General features: G+C 34.8%; 1 protein-coding gene across 4 annotated transcripts in view; it reads right to left on the bottom strand.

Moving 5' to 3' along the window:
- The window catches only part of ash1 (histone-lysine N-methyltransferase ash1), a 498,911-nt gene that overhangs the window by 374,291 nt on the left and 98,351 nt on the right, over positions 1-26,269 (bottom strand). For 3 of the 4 annotated variants that reach the window (XM_069848493.1, XM_069848495.1, XM_069848494.1), the window contains exon 5: positions 18,629-18,772. The exons of the other annotated variant lie outside the window; for it this stretch is intronic. In XM_069848493.1, the coding sequence (XP_069704594.1) occupies positions 18,629-18,772 (144 nt within the window). The remainder of the gene's footprint in view (positions 1-18,628; positions 18,773-26,269) is intronic. 4 annotated transcript variants of the gene reach the window in all.

The following is a 26,269-nucleotide window of genomic DNA, read 5'->3' as shown; positions in this document are numbered from 1 at the left end:
AATTATGACTTGATTTGCAAGCTCAAAATATGTCTAGTTTTCTACTACCATTTGATAGTGAAATTCTAGGCACAAACCCCATCATTTCAAGAATCACTTTTCAATCAATCTGTGATGTCACAAGTGTCAGCTTATGAATGGTGGAAGAGCCAAAAAAAAGTACAATTAAAAAGATGTGTCTTAACTGAACAACTTTTGACTGCTAAAGCATCTTCAGCAAGTGTAGAAAGAATTTTTTTTCCTTTCGGTTTAGTGAACTTTAAAAGGCTTCTGGATCTTTTAAAAGCTAGAGTCACTGGATATCATTCTATTTCCAAGTTATCAGTGGATCAAAGTCTTGAATATTTACCCTTCTCCATGAAGAAAACCCACTCCACAAAGAATTCTAATAAGTGTCCTATTTCTGAACCGTTGTAGGTTTACAATCATTTGAATCTTTTGTATCTTGAAGATATTTTGGAAATTGCAGTGTTTGTGTACAGTGGAACATCATTCCTGTTATAATTTTCTTGTCTTTTGCATCTCTTTTTTCTTGGAACTGGAAAAATAGTCCATATAAACAACGCTATTTTTTTTTTCTGGCTTCATCATTCCTCAAAATGTCATTTCATCGCGCTGATCATTGAGAAATCCAGTCCTGACATATTTTCCTGCATGAATAGTTTCTTTTATTTTGAAAGGATAAACTCTTTGCTCTCCATTACTATCTCTGGATTAAGTGTTGACATATTGGTATTTCCTCTCTGGATTAAGTGTTGACATATTGGTATTTCCTATCTTTTTTCCTATTGGGCAGCAATGAATCGTAGGTACACAAGAGAGGGGGAAAATGGGAGGTTTCCTAGATAGCTCGATCGGATCACTTCGGCACTTGGAAATCTGTCTCAGCCTAATCATGTAGTTAACATACATTCAGGGACAATTATTTAATATATTCGGAAATCTGCTGTGGGCCTAGTCATGTACGATGAAAGAGTAATGGAACGGAGAAAAATTCTCTCCGGCGCCGGGATTTGAACCCGGGTTTTCAGCTCTACGTGCTGATGCTTTATCCACTAAGCCACACCGGGTTCAAATCCCGGCGCCGGAGAGAATTTTTCTCCGTTCCATTACTCTTTCATCGTATGATGATGCAGAATATCTGCATGTAAATATCATATGTACTTCGGTACATTAAAATAATATATATGATATGCGTAAACCACTTCGTGATTTAAGACGGCGCTTATTCCGTCGGATCCCGGCCAACTAGTCACTCATATCGAGTGCACCTCAGCACATGTGTGAACTTCGGTCCTGCGTTCATAGACATCTATGACGTAGTGCAGAGGGCGGCCACTAGAGGGAACCCAAGAGTTGGAGCTTAATCTGAGACGATTCTATCCGGCGTCTGAGTTGTAGCCGGTGTGGCTTAGTGGATAAAGCATCAGCACGTAGAGCTGAAAACCCGGGTTCAAATCCCGGCGCCGGAGAGAATTTTTCTCCGTTCCATTACTCTTTCATCGTATGATGACGCAGAATATCTGCATGGAAATATCATATGTACTTCGGTACATTAAAATAATATCTAGTCATGTAGTTAGCAGAGATAGTGATTATTCAGTAAAATCGGAAATCTGCTTTGGGCTAGTAATGTAGTTAACATACATGAAGTGACAGTCATCATTCAATATATGTTTGTGATAGTTATGATTATACTTGCGGACCTATTTCGATCTCGATATGAAGTTAAGTTATGTATTGGAATCAGACTCAGAAACTTGTCATGTAAAGACGTGTACAATTACAATCAGGAACTGGCCTTCTGCTTGGAAACGTAGATAGGTTATTTCTCGGAGATTTGGGTTACATGGAAAGGATATTGTGCTGTGGAGACTTATATTCTATGGTCACGGGAGATTGTATTGGTAGTATATTAGTGGAGAATTATTATTGAATAAGGGAATAGTATTGTGAGTTGTGCAGCACAGAGTAGCAATAATACTGTACGGAGCTCCGAGAATGCAGAAGTCACATGTTACGGTACAGGTCAGCTTGCTTCATACCCCAAGGGTGAAACCTAACCATTTTTCCCCCCCATTACTACATATGGTAGAGGATTGTGGTGATTTTCTAGTTTGCAGGTTGAATTTTCTTTTGCCAACTTCGTTTCGAATTTCGATACTGACAAATACTACAAATGGTAGTGATTTTGTAACTGGTATGTTGGCAGCTGAGACAAGTATCGACAATATTTTTCGGTACTGGAGTTCCATGAAATTGAAATTGTACTAGATTTGTGAGCCTGTTACTGGAAGCTAGTGAAATCTGAACATACTAATAATTAATTAATATCAGTATTAATATTAATACATAATAGTTATTTTGTGTGTTGCATTGTGGTTATAATTCGAGACTATAGTCAGGTAAGTTTTCAGAGTTAGTACTAATAATTTCATGTGGTCAAACAAAATACATTTTTAGGTTAGGTCTCGTGAGTTAATTGTTTAGTCAAACCAATGAATTTCGTATTGCCAGACAAAATACTTGACATGTTCATCCCTTTCTCATATAGTTTGCCTACGAAAATATGTTACAAATTATTTACAATAACCTTCCAACATAAAGTACGGTAAGTAAATAAGTCATTTAGTAGGTACGTAGGATCGTGTGATATCTGGTAACAGCTGGCAACACTGATAAGACAGCATTATTTGCTGTATAGGAACTGTTCTTATGTGGCCCTCACTATAATTGTGGTGGATCGTTTTAGAAAGTTTTAGGTCATAGGGATGTGTATTGAGTACAAACAGAGATTCGCCAAACAGGTAGAGTAATGACTGGCTATTTTATGAATTATTTGACATACCTTCCACCTCTCATTAGTTTACGCCATAATTGTGATTATTATATTTTGTACAGATGTGTGCTTATAGATTGTTATTGGCCGATTTAAGATTATGTATGGCTTCATGCTGGAAGTAGCCTAATAGAATTCATTGTATCGATTGACGACCATTATGTATTAGTGTTCATTTACTTTATTATTGTTATTATGTCTCATTATCTCCGCCTTTGGTAATAATCTCATTGTACAGATTTGTAACTCTTCTTTTATATAGTCAATTATATATTATATTGTTTAATGTGCTGTATTGATTATTCCTACACTTCCACTGCACAACTCGACCATATCCAGTTTACCTTCAACATCTGATTTAGTAGCCGTAATCCCGACATCACAAATGGTAGATAGAGACGATGTAAGTGGTGACAGAGACATTCATCTCACAGTAAAATACACTTTTCAGGAGAATGACCCAGGCCTACATGTAGTAAATTGTAAAAATTTCAGTGATCAAGAGGACAGATAGTAGTTGGAAGATTATTGTAGGTTTTAAAGTGTAAAATGTTTTGAAGATGAGTTAATAGACCCGAAACACATCAACAAAATGTAAAAGAAATTATAACTGGTAAAGGCATAACCAAATGCATTTGTCATAAATATGCATTATTCTATAATGCAATTTTTAACAACCTTAGAAATTACGCAAAGGTGTATAAATGATAATGTTCGATGTTCATTATTTCAACAACAATTAATTACTTCCCAGTTGTCACTTATTTATGAACTGCATTCAATTACTTAAGGCTTTTAAGGAACCCAGAGGTAACTTCACACACAACTCATTATATAAAGGAATAATGATATTTCCGTAATATATTATGTTATATTATAATCACAATATAAAATAGACATAATGTGACATTTGAATAAAACTGTAAAATTACAGTAGTTTGCCTCACCTGATAAATATCTCAAATTGTGCCAAACCTAACAGTTACAAAATGACAATCGTGATGTGTGTATTCGAGGAAGTGTTGCCGGTGGTGAAGTGAACATAATAGCTAGAAAATCACTAAATTTAAGCAGGTGATCAAGTAATGTGGGGAAAAAAATGATGCTGCAACTTAATACCTCATGTTACATTGTACAGACTATATCAAATCCATGAAAATAAACTGCACTTTTTAAAACAAGAATAACAGTAATAATAGTCACATATCAAAACTATAAAAAAAATGGTTGAGTTCAAAGAACTTACATCACTGCAAGGGTCGGGTTTTTCAGAGCCACACAGCACAATAATACATGCAGAGTGCAAACTAAATTGTATTTGTTACAAGTGGGTCTGACTACTGAACATGTTTCAACAGGAAGGTACTAAACATTGCAAGTGACCAGCTCCTGCCATCTGTGGGAAATGTAACGAAACATTTATGTATGGGCCTCGTAGACCCAACCGGTACACTGGCGGGTTAAGGGTTGAATTGCTTGTGTATTTGTTTGATGGAGGTGACTACAGATTTTATTTTAAGGGGTTTTCTTTTATTTTTTAGTTGGTTATTCAACGATACTATACTAACTACTAGGTTATTTAGCGTCAATGGGATGGGTGATAGCGATATATTTGATGAGATAAAGCTGATGATTCACCACGGACTACTTGACATTCGCCTTATGATCGGGGAATCTTTGGAAAAAAACCCAACCAGGCATTGAGCCCAAGCTGGAATCGAACTCACGTCCAAATGCAACTCCGGATCAGCAGGCAAGTGCCTCAGCCAACTGAGCTACGTCAGTGGCCCATTTTGAGTGTTTCCAGAAAAAAAAACAAAAAAAAACTTAGCTGATTGCCAGGATGAATTGGACTCTGGGAAGTGATAGGAGAGCAACTTTTTAATAGAAATATGTACCATAATGGCTAGGTATCGCCTGAATTACTATTTTCTCGTGAAAACTGGGCTTACTCAGTTCTTTTTGTACAGAAATAGCTGTATGTGCATATCAAGTTCGTACATATTTGATTACATTAAATATAGCTCCCACAGAATCTGTAAACATACAATGAGAGCCAGCGGCATAGCTCAGTCGATTGAGGTGCTAGTCTGCTATTCTGGAGTTGCACTCGGGAGTGAGTTCGATTCCAGCTTGGACTGATTACCTGGTTGGGGTTTTTCCTAAGTTTTTCCAAAACTTAAGGCGAATGTCAGGTAATCTATGGCGAATCCTCTGCTTCAACTTGCCAAATACTATCTCGCTATCATACTATTGACCTAAGTAACCAAGTAGTTGATACAGTGTCGTTAAATATGCAACTAAACAGAATATGCAGTGACATAAGAAATTTGGGAAACACTTAAGGTCAGTATTAAAAGCCAAAAGCTGAGTATCAAGAATGGAGGAATATGAAAATGGTTTGAAGTAACTTTCTTGATATTTTGGGATGTAAGAGCCTGCAGCCACTTATGTAGCTCAGCTGGTAGTGCTTTGCCTACTGGTCTGGAGCTGCATTTGATACCCACTTCGGTTGATTACCTGAATGGGGTTTTTCCAAGGTTCTCTCATGTGTCAAAATAACCTACTCCTATGTTCCAGTCCCAGGATTTAATGATCCAGCTGTATAAATAGGAAGATAGTCTTTATATTTACTCCAAATTAATTCTGTGCCACTTGACTGAACAAGTACAGAATCATTTTTAAAGTGGTTTCCTGGAATTTGTACACTATATTCTGGTATCATCCATTTTCAAAAAAAATTTCGTTTACAGCTGCAGTTTTTAGCAATACATGTATCTGTGAAATACAGCGGTAATTCTTCTTGATTTATTTTATAAAATTTACACAGGATATTGTTTGATACTGTCCCCTGGGAGATGCTAAATGAACAACATTCTTAGGCCAGCTTCCCGAAAGGTTAAAAGAAAACAGTACTTTTAAATGTCAATTTTGACCAAAACTCCAAAATATTACAGTATAATAAAAGAAATGGCTGAACTAGGAAAGACAGCAATGAAAAACAAAATACATGCCACAATTACTGAAGAAAATATTAAGAAGAATATGTACTTTTTTTCCTAACTACTATACAGATACCTTCTTTAAAAACAGACGGATTGCAAGTGACATCTTACCGAGTACTGTTTATGAAAGATAACATCACATCAAAATGCAATAACATCAAACAGATACACGAGATAGATAAAGCAGAAATTAATGAAGATAAATGAACATCTCTAAGAAATGGGAAATTTTATGAGATAATATAACTTTATGCTCGACCATGCCGAATTGTAGCAATTATACACCTGGTAGCAGCCCTTTAATAGACCTTACTAAAGTACACCTATTCATTAAAGTTCAGTTCTTCAACCAATCAGAATACGCCATTGTAGCAATATGAAAGCGCAAGTATAGATTATTCTCGGATATGAAATCGAAAGACAATTAGTAAAGTCACGGAGGCTGGAAATCCAATACTGTCGCCAAAGGTTATGTTCTGTTACTATAACAATTAGCGTTAATTGTAAATAATATTCAAATAAATTCAATTTGTCATCTCGTTTTTCAATGTCTAAATCAATTTCAATGTTATATCAAGATTAATGTTCATTTTACTCTCTAGATTATATCAAGGTCGTCGACTTTGTTTCTCGGAAAAAATCAATACTTTCGCGTCTGCGCACATCTCACAATTTATGAGGTAGGCTATTGTACAAGGTCAGTTCCGTTCCTCACTCACATAACAATAACATGAATACTTATGAATAATTTCAAGTTAGAAATATGGTCGAGCATAAAAAGTCGTATGAAACTTGCCTATAATGGTAATTAAGACGCTTGTATGAAAATTATGAAACTCGCTTGCGCTCGTTTCATAAACATACTCGCGTCTTAATTACTACCATTATAGCCTCGTTGCATAATGTACTATTATAGTCTCCCTTGCAAGTAACAATTTAGCTATAGATATGAGAATTAATATAATCAGTTAATCATGACTGGAGATCTGAATGCAGATTCTATGAGATAGGATTATTTGTACCATAATTCAGTTGGAAGGATTATAACTTCATTAACTCATGCAACATCGAACTAATATATAAACCTGGAGACAAACTGACAATTCCCCACTCGACTAGCTCAGACATTGCAATAATTAATCTATTCTTGTGAAAATACATAATGACAAGCGATACAAAATATGGATAGTGATCAATGAACAGTTAACAAAGAAATTAGACATTTTAATTAATTAAACTAATACAATACATAAAAGTGAACAAAACAGAATACCAGGAGGTACACCAGCAGAGTATAAATAGTTAAAATGATATGAAGAGCATTAACCTATGCAAAGAAGCAAAACAAACTGAGGATTCTCGAATAAAAATGCAGGACAGTTAAAATTAGAAATCAACAAGAGTAAAAAAGCAAGTGACAATAACTTCCTGAAGACCATGAATTATGAACAGTACCTATGTAAGCTTTACGAATTTGTCAATTCAATCAATGGTAGGTACAATCCCTACAATTATTACCTGCATATGATTAACGAATGGTTACTTCGTGAATTCCAGAGGAGAGATGCCTGACATAGTGTGGCTTCAACAAGATGGTACCAGCTCGTTTTGCTATGAGTATAAAAATGCGTCTTAACGAGTTTTTTGCAGATAGGTGAATTTGTGAGGATCCAAAAACTTACCTTCGCTCTTGATATGGCCACCATGAAGCCCAGATGCCTCCATGCCAGACAATTCTCTTTTGTGAATCATAAAACAGGAGGATGTCTGCAAAAGGCATTACATTTCAAACAATGAGTTGAAGAATGTTATGCGTAATGCCTTCGTGACTGTAACACATTCAACTCATGCTGCCAGGAGCTCTATATCTGCTCTGAAACATCTGTCCTTGAACTTCTGGGAAGAGTCTAAAGTCACATAGAGCAAGATCAGTCTTGATTTTGCAAGAAAACCTTATGTGAGATTAGCTCTTGGAACAGGTGCATTAGCCAAGTGTTGAACTACGACCTTGGGCAGAGATTTTTGAGCCACCAAGATGATCTGAGGCAAACACACTTCACTGTATCACTTAGCAGTCATTATGCATTGGGTTTTGAGTACAATTCACTACAGAATGCACCGAAAAGTGATCAATGTTGCAATCATCTTCTTCTTCACGACATGGAGTTCCTCGCAGTCATTGGCACACTCTTATTTTCGAATACCCACACTTGGATTTTTATCTTGGTTGTAACGTCATAAAAATAAAGCCATATCTCATCACTTGTGATGATGTTCTTTATATTCTGTGATGTTCATCTTCAAATTTCTTTAGCATTTCTCAGCACCATTCCACAAGATGTCTCTCTTTCTCTTTATGAAGAGAATGTGGCACCCAGAGACTGCAAAGCTTCCTCACATTGAAATGATCATCCGAACAGCTGGTGCAGAGATGTGGGGAGTTTTCTCTATCTGCCAGTATGTCAATTACATATCCTGCTGGAGTATTTCCCACAAAGCCTCGATGTTTTCCTAAGTCACTGTTTCTGAGTGCCATCCAGAATGAGGGTCGTCTTCAAAATTAAAATTTCTTTCCTTTAACTCCCCGCACTACCAGAACATCGCTGTTCACTGCTGACAGTCTTCACCCAGCCATTTCCTCCAAACATGATCAAGTGTCAATCCACGAGCAAAATTGTAGTGGATAATTGTCTGATTTCAGTTTTCGACCACTCTGACATTTTATAATGCATTTACTTTCATGCTCAGCAAAGAATGCAGGCTGAGTCGCACCCTAACATGTTCCAGACTAGTTTTAACCTCCCTTCCATCCCTTACGGTGCCAACTATGTCTGGTCTACAGTTTTCTTGCAATGCAAAACTTTCCTAGTGACCTATGTAGATCCTGAATGTATAAAGCATTTTGGCCCAAAGGAAAGGTTAGCACTAAGACCTCGTTATTAATAAAGTATGGACAACATTAGTGCCTACTTTTTGGAAGAAGGTTCTTACTGTCTCTATTTTGCAAAAAGACAAATTTGCCCGAGATATTAAGAGTTATAGACCAATATCAATGACTACTCCCTTTTCCAAATGACAAGGGTGTCTTTGACAGCCTTGCAATCAATGCCCAATCAGAAGAGGCGAAAGAAAAGGAGTAGGCACTCTTTATGCACGAAGCAGTAAAGTTACACTCAAATTAGTGTTCATTGGCTGTTGCATAATTCACTTCTCATCTGAAACATATATTAGTGTCATAGTAAAATCATGGAAAAAAACGGTTTGTAACAGATTCAAATAGCATTCTGAATTATCACCTCTTGCCAAGCAGGTTTCAGGAAACTACAATCAACAAATGAACAAGTCCTTTGCATCGCCCAAGATATAGAAACTTCTTTCAACAAAAGAGTAGCAGTATTAGCAATCTTTATTGACTTCCAAGCAGTTTATGCTTCAACTATTAAATAAATTACACCAACCAGGAATAAGGACTATGTTATAACACGATCCTGTACTATCAAATATAATACTACTACCTCTCCATATAAGCAACTACACAGTCATAGAGAGTTACCACAAGATGTCCCCCCTTTACGGAGGAGGGGCCCAAAGGCTTGCACCGCAGCCTGAGGCATATTCTGCTTACTATTCCTGTTCCGTGAATATTTATTGCCAAGTGGTCACACACTTGTACAAATGCAGGAAGCTGCACCATGAACTTAACCCCTGCTATGGTAATGATGACAATGATATATGAATAAATGATGGCGGAATGAGTCCGAGGTCCAATACCAAAAGTTATCCACGAATTGTACTTCAACTGGTTGAAGGAAAAACTCGGAAAAATCCCAATGATCTCGCCCCCCCCCAAATACTTGAAAAAAGTAATATAAAAGGTGCCCTATTCACTGATTTTCTAAACATATGGACCTCTACAACAAAAGAAAGATACATCCCTCAATTAGTACTACTGCTCTAAATTCATTAAAACAATTCAAGGAGTGGTACACAGATGACCTATGACCATTAATGTACAAAAAATAGAAACAACAAAATACTAATTGTTCTCAATTCACAAGAAAGACACCGTCATTCTGCAATATAAAAGAGATTCAACACAAACATGCCAAATATTTTGGTATTATTTTTTATGATAAATTAATGTTGAAACATCTCATAAATTACATAACTGATAAGGGAGAAAAATGGCTCTTCTTTTTCAAAAAGTTAGCAGGGAAAAAAGGAGAACGTCCACTAGAAACCATCACCACCTGTAAGACATAACTCAGACAGGTCATTAACCCATTAATGCCCAGTGTATGATAAAACATACGCGGTGGGAAATATTTTTTCATACATTTCCCTTTGAATTTAAATTCACGATTTTTTCCATGTTGGCAGTACATGGATGTGGTTTAAGATTCAAGCATTTTTGAACGCTCTGTTTTCGTTTCTGTTGCTGGTATGATGTTTCGAGTTTATTTCCCACCGCGTATGTTTTATCATACGCTGGGCATTAATGGGTTAAATATTGTGGGGAAACTTTAATCATGGCATGAAAAAATAATCAGCAAAAAAAAAAAAAATTTAATTAAAAAAACTTGAGACTCTTAAACTGATCAATGGAGCAGTAAAAACAACTCAAACTAATAAATCATAAGCATCTTCGGCATATACATAAGGACAGGCAATAATACAAAATTAAAATCTAACAATAAAATGCCAAATATGGGAAAATTTAAATCAGTGAATAGACTGGAAACACAGAAGAGTACGTATACTGTACAGTACGAAATGTGAAAGAAAAATTTAATGTTCCCCCTCTGAAGGGAGTCTGATATTAAAGAATAACTTCCTAAATTTTTTTCAATCCATCATAATTTAGGCCTGTACGTAATTCTGATCATCAAAAAATCTGAAAACTGATGAAATAATTATAAAAACTTTTAACATTGGAAAGTAGTGAATTACATTATATAATTATCCACACAAAGAGTGGTTACTAATCTATACAGATGAATCATAGTGGAGCTGGAGCAGGAGGGACATAAACTTTTTTCTCCTTATCATCCTAGTGAATCAGTATAGACAAATTTTGATAGAGGAATTGCTGTTATATTAATCTTACAAAATCTATTGTACAAGTAAAAGATTTCGAAAATACTATAATTGGATAAAAAGATTACCCTACAGTGGATCACTTCCTTCTTTTTGTGGTATAAGGGGTGATGAAACAACAGATTTCTTGGCATAAAAGGGAACAAAATACTACACAATTGTAACTAGAGCCAGGACTTACACGCACAGAGTTTGAAATATGCAAAATAAAACAAGAAATATGCAAACACATGCAAAATCTATTCTTTTTTTGGATTTACTATAATTCTTAAAAACAAAATGTGATTTTTTTATTGGACATTAAGGTTCAATATGTAGAGTTTTATGCCCAGCTGAAGAAATGTTAATCACTAATGATCGAGCTTTGATTGGCAATCAGTTACATTCTTGTTGCACAAACAACATTCTATATTTTATCAACAATCAAACTGTCGTCAGATATCAACAATTTTTTGTTGGTCAAATAATGATTCTTCAATCAAGCTTGCTTGGTACATATGTTATGTTTATAGATCCAGAAGTTCTTTTGGAAAATAATAAAATTATGCTATGGGTTCTTCAGAAGAAGAAATTTTTCAGAGATATGAAGAAGTAATACTGTTAAAACATCAGAACATACAAAGCTGTGATGACTTATATTTTATACTCGAAGAAATGAGTTCGAGTCCTGGTCAGGTCTGAAATTTTTCAATGAAAAAACCACAGTGACACTTGTGGTGGACAAGGTCATAGTTGGGGTTCTCCTGTTTTTCCCCATATAAGGCATTTACATCATTCCATCACTATTTGTCCATTTCGTCACCATTCCCTAATCGCCGGCTGGTCTAGGGACAAATGGGGTTCCTGCTCGAAACCTGGGTACACAGCGAACCTTAGAGTAGTTAGCCAGTGTGGGTTTGGGAATGCGCCAAGCTTGATGGTTAGCACAATAGATCGTAACAGGTCGCAGTGTTGGGCCACAGTGCCCCCCCCCTCGCATAAATTCCAAATTCCATACTCGAAAAAACCTTTTAAACATTTTAAAAACGAAGTAAAATAACGTTTTTGTTTGGCATTGATTCACGTCCTTGAAATCATGTCACATAAACCTACCGTCATGCAGCGTGTGGAGTAACTGTCTCTATCTGTTAACCTTGTAATAGTGTTTCTTTGTTTCAGTGACAGAATGTCATAAGAAATATGTTAATTGGTTATTAATGGAGAAAAATTTGCTCCGGCACTGGGGATCGAACATGGGATCCCCAATTCTACGGACTGGGTGCTCTAACCACTGAGCTATGGCGAGGCTCAATCCACAGCATTTTCTCCTTTGGCAGTTTCCCTTAGTGGCATCACAAAAAAGGAGCACACTCATTTGAGTGACTTAGTGGCCGGGACTCCACAGTATATATGCACAGATAATTAATTCTGTATGACCAAAAAATTAATAAACTCAATAATAATTTTTATGCTCGACCATGCTGAAATGTAGTAATTATACACCTGGTAGCAGCCCTTTAATGGACCTCATTAAAGTACACCTATTCATTAAAGTTCAGGTGTTCCACCAATCAGAAAACACCATTGTAGCAATATGAAAGCGCAAGTATCGATTATTCTCGGATATGCAATCGAAAGACGAGCAAAACGTCACGGAGGCTGGAAATCCAATATTGTCGCAGAAGGTTATGTTCTGTTACTATAATAATTAGCGTTAATTGTAAATAATGTTCAAATAAATTCAATTTGTCATCTCGTTTTTCAATGTCTAAATCAATTTCTCTCTAGATTATATCAAGGTCAATGACATTTGTTTCTCGGAAAAAATCAATACTTTCGCGTCTGCGCACATCTCACAATTTACGAGATATTGCAAAAGGTCAGTTCCGCTCCCCAGTCAGATAAGAATAACATGAATACTTATGAATAATTTCAAGTTAGAAATATGGTCAAGCATAAAAAGTCGTATGAAACTTGCCTATAATGGTAATTAAGACGCTCGTATGAAAATTATGAAACTTGCTTGCGCTCGTTTCATAAACATACTTGCATCTTAATTACTACCATTATAGGCTCGTTGCATAATGTACTATTTTACATTACCAGGTCATAATGCAAATGTTGAAAGGGTTTTTTTCCTTACTAATTTCAGCCTCAGAAAGATACATTCAAATCAGAATAACTGTTAGTAGATCTACTGTAGTATTTTAAATGTATCATTAATGTAGTCGTATTTTCTATAAATATCTAATTTTGTCTCTATTGGAATTCTGTAAGTATGAACAATATGGATATCAATATAATCGTGTGTATTTAGGTTATTTTCAAGTGTCCTACATTTTGATGTCGACTGTCCTCTTTTCTGGAAATTCCATATGGCCACTCTGTGGCAGCTCACAAATGTTGAGCAGATTTCTTCTTAATATACTCTCCCATGAAGGCACTCTTCTTGCGGGTAGTTTTGATGAACAGTATCTAATGCTAAAGATCTAGTACAATGGGATTTTCATCAGCTTTTTTCTCAATGTTCACATTAAGTTGCAGGCTATATTTAATGGATTTTTATCTGTTTGGTTTCCTTCAATGTTCTGTGGTAGTTGGATGTCAACAGGCACATAGCACTTGTAATTATTCTAATTGCATGGTTCTGTATGGGAGGATGTTACTAGTACTTCTCCACATTATGTAAAATGTTGTGTTTAGTCAGATTTATAGTTTTGTAAGCTACATCTTCCATAAACGGAATATTCAGTAATATTATCTGCACAGATAGACTGAAGAATGTAAATAATATTATATTAAGTAATCAAGACAGGTAACATTTCATTACAACAACTGATCCCTCTAGGGCATTAAAATTATTGGTAGAGAGAAATGAATTTTCAATATGTACATACTAGGAGACTTGGAATTTCAGAGGCCAGGGAGAAACAACACCAAATATATTTTTGTAGTTTCTTTCCCCCTACTGCTTTAATTATGTAATAGCTACAATACAATAGCTTTGAAAATTAGTATATAAATTATTTTTGTACCAAAATAACGCTACTAAAACTTTATAAAATAATGGCAATTCCAATAATATTTTATGAATGTGAGTATTGAGTATCTCACAAGAAAAAAAGATAGAGGTAGCTGAAATGAGGTTTCGGCAACAGGTGACAGGTATAGAATCACAGATAAGGAGGGGAATGTAGATAATGGTAGGCAGTAGGAAATTGAAAGTCCAATAGACATAATACCACGATATGGACAGCAATGGAAGGATCAAGTAGACAGAATGGACGAAGAGTATGCACCACAAGTAATATCAAAATACAGACTTGCTGGAAGAAGAAACGTTGACAGACCAGAGGATGAGATAATCAGATCAGTTTCCTTCAACATGGACCAGATCACTAAACCATGTGAAGATGATGACCTTTTCAAAGGAAAGTTGTCTGTTTCTTGATCTATTTCCATACAATTACATCATTTATTAAAAGCAATTCGGAAAACTATTTTAAGCCCATTTTTTAATTTGAAGAATTTTTAGATTCAAAATATTTATTCATTCCTGTGACATGAATTACCTTGGAAACACACCAACTACACAATTTCAATTCAATTTACTTCAGCTATGTAAGAAGCAAAATTAAAAACAAAGTCAACAGAGCAATTTTTATTTGTTACTATTTGCTACTATTTGTTTTCCATTTAAAATAGATAAATTAATTTGTTTACTGAAGGGTATTATATTTCATATGTACAGGAATGTGAAGGTCCACCATGACTAAAATGTAAGATTATTTTTGACATTACATATATCATTTATTATCATATCATATTTCGTATGCAGATACCCAAAGAAACTGATTCATAAATGATGAACATGAACAAAATTCGAAAAAAACATTTCATTGTGTGATGGTGGAAGTTTTCAAAGTTCAATGAAATGACTGTGCGAATGCACAAAGTGAGGGAAGTAGCAAACACATGGAGACATAATTATGTTAAATGCACAGTCGGTGTTGCACAACCACCTGATATATCTGTGCTGCACACCTGGAGAACAGATATAAATAAAAGAATTTCCAAAATTGCAACCACTGTTCCTCTGTTATATTATTTGCTTGAAGTGAAAAGAATTTTGCTGTCCTATTCATTTCATTCTGTATATCGAAGCAGTTTGTGAAGTTGTGATTGTAATCTGTGCACTCTGAAACAAAATGGATTGGTTTAATAATAAAATTGATCTTGTGCTGTTGTGTACAGACAAGGTGTGTCTGCAGCTAATTGGGGAAGGCCTGCTGAGAATGCGGATACTGTGTTTAGAATGTGATGCCGTCCTTCACCCCATGACATGAGACCGCACTGATCCAGAGTTCTGTTGCAGGACAGCATATGCAAAAGTAACTCAATCTGTGTGCAAGGGCATGTGGTCTGTAAAAATGAATATACCATCAGTGCAAGTCCTGCTGGTTACGCATTCCTTTGCACACAAATGGAGTTATGGCTTCACTCTAACTGAATGTTCACTGGGAGATCATCACATTGGCAACAGAATTGTATTGGATTGGTTTAGTTACTGTTGGGAAGTGCATAGGATTTTCTTGAACAGGAAATATAATACAAAGGGGGAAATCACTGAATAAACCAACACATGTGCATCAGGGGGAAGAGAAATGGATCCTCAGGATGATCGATGTGGCAACAAAGTGAGTGCTAATGACGATATGTCCCAAAAACAACAGAGATGTGAAAACTTGGTTCAATTTGAGGAGCATGTACAACTCACCAGCACACTCCACACAGATTGCTAGAGAGAATATAATGGCTTACTGACTGAACATTTGCAGCTCACCTGACAATGAACCATTCTGTCAACTTGATTGATTCAGTGACCAATGTACAGTTTTACACACAAAAGAAATGATCAATTTCCTGAAGTGTTAATTTGTCCAACTTTGGGCAGCACCTGGTTCACACAATTAGGGAAAGAATGTTTATTTTGTACCTAATTTATCCCTTGAATACATCTTTGTTATAGATTATTAATAATATCTGATCTATAAACAGATATAAAAAGCAAAAAACGACCAAAATGAAGAAAAAATACAGCAGAGCCTTGCATGAGAAACTTGTTCATGTGTCAATCTACACTTTCATGAAACCAACCAAAGTCTTCCAAAGGACCTTAGCGTATGGCTGCCAGTCATTTTTTTTTTTTTTGTCTAAGATGATACATACTAACACCACTGAGTCATAATGGCGAGCTCTTCAACATAGTCTACTCTGGGGCAGTATTCAATGTGACAAAATGGACTTCACATCTGTGAATATTTGTGATCTCAGTCTGCAAAAATCAGTCAAGCAGATCCATTTCAAGAACTAATTGAAGACATTGGGCAAATTTATCCTGTAGTGTAATGTAATGTAGCATTAATGTTGTGTTTTAAATGAGTTGATGCCAGTTAGGCTAGTGATAACATTTGAGATATCATAACCGCTGACTGCACTGGTTAAATTTTCTAGCACACTATGTTGGCTGCATTGTATCATGCAACTTGTCTACCATCACCACATGCACAGTAAGTTTATATAAGTATATTGAAATTTTTAAAATTGGCAGAGCATTGGAAGAGTTGTAATGTGGTTTCCAATGCTTTCTGCTAGTTGCTTTGCCTTATATAGGCCTAATACAGCAAAATCTCAATTTCAGTCACACATTGGAAAGGAAAGCACAAAAAGCCATCCAATGGTTAACAAAATTGCTGTCCATAAACAGATACAATAGGTGGAAGGACAGGCAGAAATATGGTATGTCCAAACACTCTTCGGTAAAAAGGATAGTGAAAGCAAAAACATTGAAATCGAGTTTTTGTAACATAATATTTCTCTTTATACTTCATGTAAATGAAAAGGTAAAAATACAATACGTTTGAAAAAAAAAAAGTACTGGGAGACGGACACATGGCATGCCAAAAAAACTACAGGTGGATTTGAAGTCTACAAAATCAGAAATGATGAACACTCCTTTCTATCAAAATATTCAAATCGAAATTTTGCAGCATCCCTTTCACATATTTTGTATAAAGAACCAGAAGAGACAAATACCTAAAGGAGACTAACAGTATTAAATTTATTAGATCGTCTCAAAAGTCTTGTCTTTGTTTATGAGTTGCTAAGTGATGAATAATTTGTTTGCAATGTTTCAATATTTAACCACAGTCTAATATATACAGTCACGAAGCTTGAGGTGATGAGAGTACTAGGAACAATAGACTGTGCAGGTACTATTTCACATTGTCTGTGATGAGGCGATAGTAGCGATTCTAGTGGTTAGCAACTATCTATGGATACATATTACCTATGTATTGAGCTTAGTGACTGTATATACTAAGCTGTGTACTGAACTACATATTTGCAGTTATTATCTTCAGTTCCATTTCTCTTGGAAAAAAGGCAGAGTGCAAAATCAGCAGCTGAAGCTGAGAAATACGTGAAGTGGGAGGTGAAAGGGTCATCAGTAGTAGGATAGCATCGATCTGATTTGAGCGATTCAATGATGGAGATCTAGGCCTTGAAGATAAACTGGACTCAGGAAGAACACACATTCTAGAGGATGAGGTTATATCCACCAAACTGGAAGAACAGCCACTCAGAAACAAAGCAGTGAATTATCGGCAAGTGTTGATGTCTGTCAGTATCTTCACCAGTCAGACTTGCATCTAAATTCATATGAACTGACCGAGGCAGTCACAGGAAATAACTTTTGAGATGACCTAATAATTACTATTTCTGCACAAAATTACTTAACATATTCTTTACAGGACTGGCCATAGGCAAAACTATGGATACAAATTCAAAGAATCAGAGGCAGAACTATAAATACAAATTCAAAGAATATAAATATCCATACAACCGTCCAATTACTAGAATCTGTATTGTGAAAGCACTACAAGAACGAACTACAAAATCTTCCTTAAAACTTTCAATTTTATTCTTTCATCACACATCACTGACATGTTTCTCTCGAAAGATAACCATATATAATTCATTAACCATAGAAAATGAGTGAATAACCCTATATAATGCTCTCCGTATCTTGTTTTAACAGAACACAGAATCTCCTCATTACTAACACTTCAGAAGTCATCAATATCTATATTGTAACTATAGAATAAAATCCAACACTAGTCACTTTGGAAGAAATGCAACAACCTCGCATTTCGAGTTAATTCACTAACACAGCTGAAGAAAGTTATGTAAGTTCTTATTTGAATGATATCTAATTTTGATGTCAGATTTCAGGCTCACTTTTCTAACATGTCAAAATGGGTATCAAATGGTGTGTAATATGTGAACAATGAAAAGATATTAACTTCTTTAATATTGTAGATAATGTACAACAGTGTTTCTCTCTTCCTGTACATAAAATATTTACAACTTTCTATATATTCACCAATTATATTAACTATAATTTCGGTGGGTTATCATTCGATAAGATGTTGGTTTCTGACATAATAATTACAGTTTAAATACACTATAAATTTCCTTCACATGTTAGTCATAAAGGCTCATGCACAAAATCATGCAGTGGATTTAAAACTTCAACCCCAAACTGTCACACCCGGCATGCTATCCAACTATTACTGCAATAGAGGGGAAAAGAAAGAAAAAACTAATTAAAGATGTAGTAGAAGAAGCTGCTGTTTATATTACAAACCTGATCAAAATTAGTCTCCCGGATGGAAAAGGTTTGGTGGGTATGTGAGGACCGACCGCTTGAGCAACCGCTTCCAGATGAACAGGAGCTGCTGCCTGAGTCTGAATCCGAGTCGCTCCAACTGCAGGAGCCACTTTCCGAGCCCTGTACACACATTACACACCAGTGGCTCTCAGTTCAGGAGGACGCTTGTCAGGTAAAGTGTTAGTTACCACAAATTTGATTTTTAATAGTGCAGAAATATGATAAGCCAAAGGCAGTGCCAAAAATCCAAGCAGCTACAAACCAAGTTCAAATTATTAACAATGCAGTCATTCCCGTTCTTAGTGCTGTTTACATTACTCGGTAGTGCTGGAAATTAAATGATAAAGACAAGCTTCCAAGTGAAACTGGTATTGAACTTCACTGTTAAATATACATTGGAATTAGTTTCATTACATCTCATATTTCCTGTCTCGCATGAGCTAATCAGAAAATGATTAACTACGAACAAGATGGCAAAATAAGTGTAACAAACAGCGTGAAACTTACTTTAAAATATTTTGAATTGCTGTGCATGAAATATAAACTGATAATACTGAATTTTAAAAAGGAATCATTACAAAAATGTTATTATATTCCCATCATCTCACTGCCTATAACTAGGAATATATCATGAAAGTGTAGTGTAATTTAAGTGTAAACAAAACAAGCTTAATAAATTACCATCTGTCTTGTAATTCATAAACTAAAACAGACAATATTTAATTGTAGCTGCTGCTGTTTCAGGAAAATAGTCAGGTTAAGCAACATGCATACAATAGTTATATTTACAATGCGAAAGAATGTAGCACTGTCAATTAAGTTGCCGATGAAGGTAGTATACACAAAAGTGATTAGAAATATTGCAAATAACAACAATGAACAATATTCACTAAACACATGCCCAAGAAAAGGTAAAGACTTTGTTAGTAATTCATAAAACAAGAAAAATGGAAGATATGAATGTAAAAATATAACAAGTGATAGATGAAATGATGTTAACAAAGGTGAAAAAAATCAATGTCGGAACCATTATTTCATAAAGTTATATATTTTTCTTGCTAATTATCCAATGTGAAGTAAAATTCAAAAGATCTCTTGAATAATGTGGAATACATCACTAATGAAGTCAAGAATATGTTACGCATAAACTAGTTAACTAAGTAAATATAGAAATCTGCTTACAAAAATGTAATACAAAGTCATATGATATATAAATTTCCTCTGCCACAGTGCACCTTTCGTACATCCCGCAGTTTAATGGTGTTTGTCGGGAATCAAATGCTTGCAATTTACCTATCTGTTGTGACCTACTGAAGGGATTACTCATTCGTGCGTACAGTGCAAACTACTCTTTTTTCCTAACTGAGAATTCTGAAGGGAATATTCATTTTTGTGTAGTATAGTGCAAGTTACTGTGGTTTTCTAATTGTTTAAGAACATTGAAGGAATTATTCAGTCGTGTTTTTTCTACTTGTGTGGGAATGGTGTACACCACATTGCAGCGAGGGTTTGTAGTTTTCAATTACCTATGTAAAAAATGAAGAAAATGTTTGACAAGTTGTTTTGAACAGTTTGCAACAAAAGATTGATCCCATATTTTAGAACAATCATCCAAGATGTCTAAAATGTATTGAAGCAGAAGAAGAACATGATGACATCTCGTGACACAGGTAAGATGTACATCCTTTGACACGAAAATTGGTCACTGTTCAGAGACCAAGTCACACCTTGGAATAGCTCGGGAATCACTGTGTGCTATATTTACAGAGATTTGAAGCCCGGTCTTTGTAATGAGAAGAAAGAGCTCTATCATTAATCCATAAAGGCTTCATCGATATTATGTTATTTTGTGACATACAGATGCGTCACTGCTACGACTTGATTTTATCCTCAGAACTCGATATTAAAATTTCCCGGTGTGAATTTCGCGTTAACATGAATGATACTTAGATAAATTCACGCTATAGGAGAGTGACCATTGTCCGTGTCAAAGGGTGTACTTACATTAATTTTGAAGTTGTTTATAAACATTTTCCCAACTATACAGATTTTAAAACGAAAATTACTACTGCAGGTATGGCAGATGATTTTGTGGTAACAGTTCAAGGTGTATAATAGAAAAGGACACTGAGCTGGAAATGTGAAAGAAACGTCTTACAACATATGAAGGACTCTGTACTATTATAAATTTATTCCAAATATAATATTATAACTAATGTGTTAGCTATGTAACACTGGTCCGCACGCTTTTTCTTTTTAATCAATAGACTTTTCTATCCCATTTTTCACGTTGATCATGAATATGTTAACAGTTTGTATGTATCCCATCAGAATTTTTCTAATCGATGTTACTTTTTGATGTTTACAAATTAAATTCATCACTTCATTGAATACCGATGTTATACTACCTGCAAGACTGTTTAAACCACTGCATTCAAACATTTCAAGTGACATCAGTTGCCTAAACCACATAGTGTGCACTAGAGTGAATGTGTTCCTAACTTTGTGTTATATAAAATGACTTCTCGGGGATGTATAAACAGTCCTGATTTATTGTTACATCTGTGGCTGTTACACCCTGGTAAAGCAGAGCCAGAATATGAGTTTGTGAAAAGTGAAAATTGTTCGCTATTCTTACTTTAGCATTAAATTATATTGTTGTTTTTGTTTAATGCCTGGCATCTGGTAATGAAACCATCAGCACTCTTGCTCTCCAGTACTTTTGAATTAGGTCTTCCTCCCCATTGAGTGTGCTGCAGATTTTCAGATGTTTCTCGTTCATATCAGTTTGAGTGTTGCATAAAGTGCAGGATGGTGATCAACATAAACCTTGGGCACAGTCAAAAGTCTGCAGAGATTGTGTAATGGAATTGAGAAAAAGGAAATGTGTGCTGTTTGGAATCCCACTGAAACCTCAGTAGACCCTTCTGAAGTCTTGTTGACCCCTTTACATATTGAGTGGAGTATAATGAAACAGATTGAACAAGGAAAGTGAATATTTCAAATATATGTATCTTTGCTTAAGATTTCCTAGTCTTAGGTATTTTTGTTGGTCCTCAAACATGAAAGTTAATGTTGGATAAAGAATTTGTAAGCAAAATAGGTCAAAGGGAAATTATCCTTTCAAATAGGTTTAAAAATGTGTTTAATTCTTTGGACATCACAAAGATCCAAATTTTAGGAATACAGTGAAGGATATGTTAAGGCACTTTGAAATTCTGGGTTGTAATATGAGTGTGCACTTTTTGCACCCTCATTAAAATCTGCATTATGTTCTGGAAAACTTAGAAAAAGCAAGTGATGAACAAGGTGAAGGGTTTTATCAGGATGTGAAGATAGCAGAAACTAGTTACAAGGTCAATGGAATGTAAGCTTGTTGGCATACCACTGCTGGATCCTATAAAGAGAATGCACCAGTGAAGCAGAGGTAATCGAAAATAAGAGTAATGAAAGTTTCTGCCATAAAAGAAGAGGTTAGGTTGATTATGTCCAAATGCTATAAACTGCGTATTTTTAGTGCACATTATGATTTTAAGATTAAATAAATAAATATTTTATTAGGAAATATTCTGCAATTTATCATTTGAATTGTAATAATTATTCCTATCAATTTATCTGTCTATATTAATGATTTCTTTAAAAACCTGACACCATTGACAAATTCTGTGGTCAGTTCTGAATTTACTTACTTACAGGCTTTCAAGGAACCCAGGTGTTCATTGCCACCCTCACATAAGCCCGCCATTGGTCCCTATCTTGAGCAAGATTAATCCAGTCTCTACCATCATATCCCACCTTCCTCAAATCCATTTTAATATTATCCTCCCATCTACGTCTCGGCCTCCCCAAAGGTCTTTTTCCCTCTGGCCTCCCAACTAACACTCTATATGCATTTCTGGATTCACCCATACGTGCTACATGCCCTGCCCATCTCAAACGTCTGGATTTAATGTTCCTAATTATGTCAAGTGAAGAATACAATGCGTGCAGTTCTGTGTTGTGTAACTTTCTCCATTCTCCTGTAACTTCATCCCTCTTAGCTTCAAATATTTTCCTAAGCACTTTATTCTCAAACACCCTTAACCTATGTTCCTCTCTCAAAAATGAGAGTCCTAGTTTCACAACCATAAAGAACAACCGGTAATATAATATAAATGTCTTATAAATTCTAACCCTCAACTGGTATCTATGAGTCATATACACCCATATGGATAGATATCCTTATGTACATTTAAAAAGCAATACCAGTTGAGGGTTAACTTTCAGATTTTTTGACAGTAGACTGGATGATAAAATCTTCTCAACCAAATAATAACAGGCATTTCCCATATTTATTCTGTGTTTAATTTCCTCCCGAGTATCATTTATATTTGTTACTGTTGCTCCCAGGTATTTGAATTTTTCCACCTCTTCAAAGGATAAATTTCCAATTTTTATATTTCCTTTTTGTACAATATTCTGATCACAAGACATAATCATATACTTTGTCTTTTCGGCATTTACTTCCAAACCTATCTCTTGACTTGCTTCAAGTAAAATTCCCGTATTTTCCCTAATCGTTTGTGGATTTTCTCCTAACATATTCACGTCATCCGCATAGACAAGCAGCTGATGTAACCCGTTCAATTCTAAACCCTCTCTGTTATCCTGGACTTTCCTAATGGCATATTCTAGAGCAAAGCTAAAAAGTAAAGGTGATAGTGCATCTCCTTGCTTTAGCCCACACTGAATTGAAAATGCATCTGACAGAAACTGACCTATATGGACTCTGCTGTACGTTTTACAGAGAATCAGTTCTGAATTTAGCAAAAAAAAAAAAAAAAAATCCGTATAGTATCATCTTTCATTATCAAACAAATTTTTAATGCAGACCAGTGTAATTCTTCTGGCCAAACACGGAAATACAGCATGATATTTTTTTAAGAAGTATTTGAGCAATGAGCTAGTAAAATATTATAAAACACAATATTTATTTACACTGAAAAAGCCAATACCGGTACAATAAAAATAACTGAATAGGTATAGAACAAATAATAATATAAATATAATCTATAATGATTTTAATAAGAATAATGCAAACATACACTTGTAACTGAATAGTTTCAATGTTGGTCAACTTGTACACATGTTTATGCTTCCCTCCCCCCCTACCCTAAAAATTCTGTAAACGACACCCCTTTGACGGGACTAAAATTCCATTTATGAATTTATTTCTATCTTTCAAATATTGCTTACAATAAAACACAAAACAGTACATATTCCTCGAAACATTCTTTGTAATATTAGTGTCACCTTAAAATAAAATAAGCTTAGGTACTTTATCTTACTCTCTCTTGTTTTATAGCTATAGAACATTTCAAAAGCCTGATTCTTTCAGACATTTCCCCTGGCAAGTATGGGATGATAAGCAGGAATAAGCTTCTTCAAAGGAGCAAATTTTCTCGCATCTCACTCATTAACGTTAAGTCATGGCAATAAAAACTCTTCTGATGTTCATGTATTACATACTCCCACATTATGGAAGTTTCTCTTTCAGGAGTGCCTAAGTTTTCAATACAATGAATATCAACTTGTTGAACTTATTATTCAATTTCAGTAAATTAAAGGCCAAAATTCACATGTTGGGATTATCATATCAGGCAACAGTTTTCTGTCTGGTACGAGTAATATAAAAAAATTCCTTCTGTGACAAGCAGGAGTCGAGTTACAAGATATTAGCTACTGTACTGTTGATTATCATCTGTATCACACACTTACATTGAGCTGTATGCGTAGTTTGTATTGCAAGCACGTGTCATACAGTAACTAAAAATGCAATAATAATTGTTCCTGCACAAAACGTAAATTCTGACATGTCTAAATTAAACCCTATGAGTTCGAATCCCAGACATCGGAATATAAAAGGAGAGGATAATACTGGTGTTTTCTTAAATGTTCATCCACATTATTAAAGAAATGACTTACACCACTTCTGCTTTCAACAGCTCAAATATACTTGGATTTTTATTTAATATCGAGATTTTTATATTAGAATACAACGTAACTCCTATACTTGATTATTAGAGCAATCCACATTGTGCTTTATCTTTTCGCAAATTATGCTTTATTTTCATTTGTGTTCAACACACATAATGTCATGCAAATATTCTAAATAGCTTATTATCTATTTATCAATTTTATGAATAAAAGTTTCTTTCATACCTATAAACCCAAATCAAATGCTATACTGAAATGCTATTTATCACTTACACAATTACACATTGCAGTAATAACAAAACAAGGCTTAAGAATGAAAGTTCTAGTCACTATATGTTTTAAATTATGCTTTATTATGATTTTAAAATTAGTTTCATCTAGGACTCTAGATAACCAAAATCATGTTCAAGGTATCAACCACACGTCAAATGTGCTGTTATGCTTTTAATGCTTTTGTGTTGCTCTACACTAATCACTAGGGCTAAGAATTGTATGCCGTTACATTGCGCTTCATGCACCTCTGACTTTAGGTACTGGTACGGGATTTCAGTATGTTTCGTTCAGCAGTGAACTTCAGTTGATCGGCTACATTACGACCGAATACTACTATTCGTAACAAGCAACATACAACGTCCTGTAAAGAAGAATAATAGCAAGATGCCGAGGACGAAATTTGTGACTTAATTTCAAATGAGGAAATTTGTAATAATGACACAGATTTTGAGATAATTAATAATGCTTATGTAAAATATTTCAAATATTCCCCCATTGTTTTTGCAGAAGTGGGACGAAGTTTCTCTAGGCTGTTTTTTCTAGCAATAGGCACATATTTGAAAATTTGAAAATGTGGTTTGTTATTCACTGCTACAATATATGAAATGAAAACAAAAACGTAATACACTAACATATTAACATAGTGAAATAATAAGACTGATACTTGTCAATGTCACATTGGTGTATTTTCTACAGACATAAAATAGCATGTAGTCAATGATATTGTGATGAACAGAATAGCTGGAACATGAAATAGGAAAAATGTAGCAAAGAAGAAGAAAAAAATATTGGATAAACATTATGGATATTTAGCTCTATGTAAAATTTGTGATAATTTCAAATGAGGAAATTTATAATAATGATACAGATATTGAGACAGAAGGCTGATACTTGTCAATGTTATATTAGGTGTATTTTCCACAGAATGACAGAAAATAAAATGTCTTTAAAATAGTGCAATTTTTCTTTAACAAAGAAAATGAAGGCCTTAAATTTTTTTTAGCAGAAAGTTATGTTTCGAATTCAAAGGAGTGGCTTTCAATCATCCAAATTCTGAGAACTACTAGTAACTTAAGTTAACAATGACCTAAAATCAATTATTTCATGGACGAAAAAATTTGGACTAAAATTGAACTCTGAGAAATAACAGGCAATTATTATGGGACATCAACGACTGTTAAGTAAATTAAACATAGGTGACATCTCCTGTTAAAATGAATGAAACTATTATCCCTTACAATGATACAGTAAAAAATCTGGGAATTTATATGGACAAAAACTTAAGTTGGAATAATCAAATCACACACACATGTAAAATAATTTTTATGAAAATTCACACACTAAAAAGAATCCGAAATTTCCTTCCGT

Source organism: Periplaneta americana, chromosome 15, assembly GCF_040183065.1.
Source record: "Periplaneta americana isolate PAMFEO1 chromosome 15, P.americana_PAMFEO1_priV1, whole genome shotgun sequence".
Taxonomy (NCBI): Eukaryota; Metazoa; Arthropoda; class Insecta; order Blattodea; family Blattidae; genus Periplaneta; species Periplaneta americana.
Note: the sequence above shows the minus strand (reverse complement) of the source record. Positions and strands in the feature narration are given on the sequence as shown.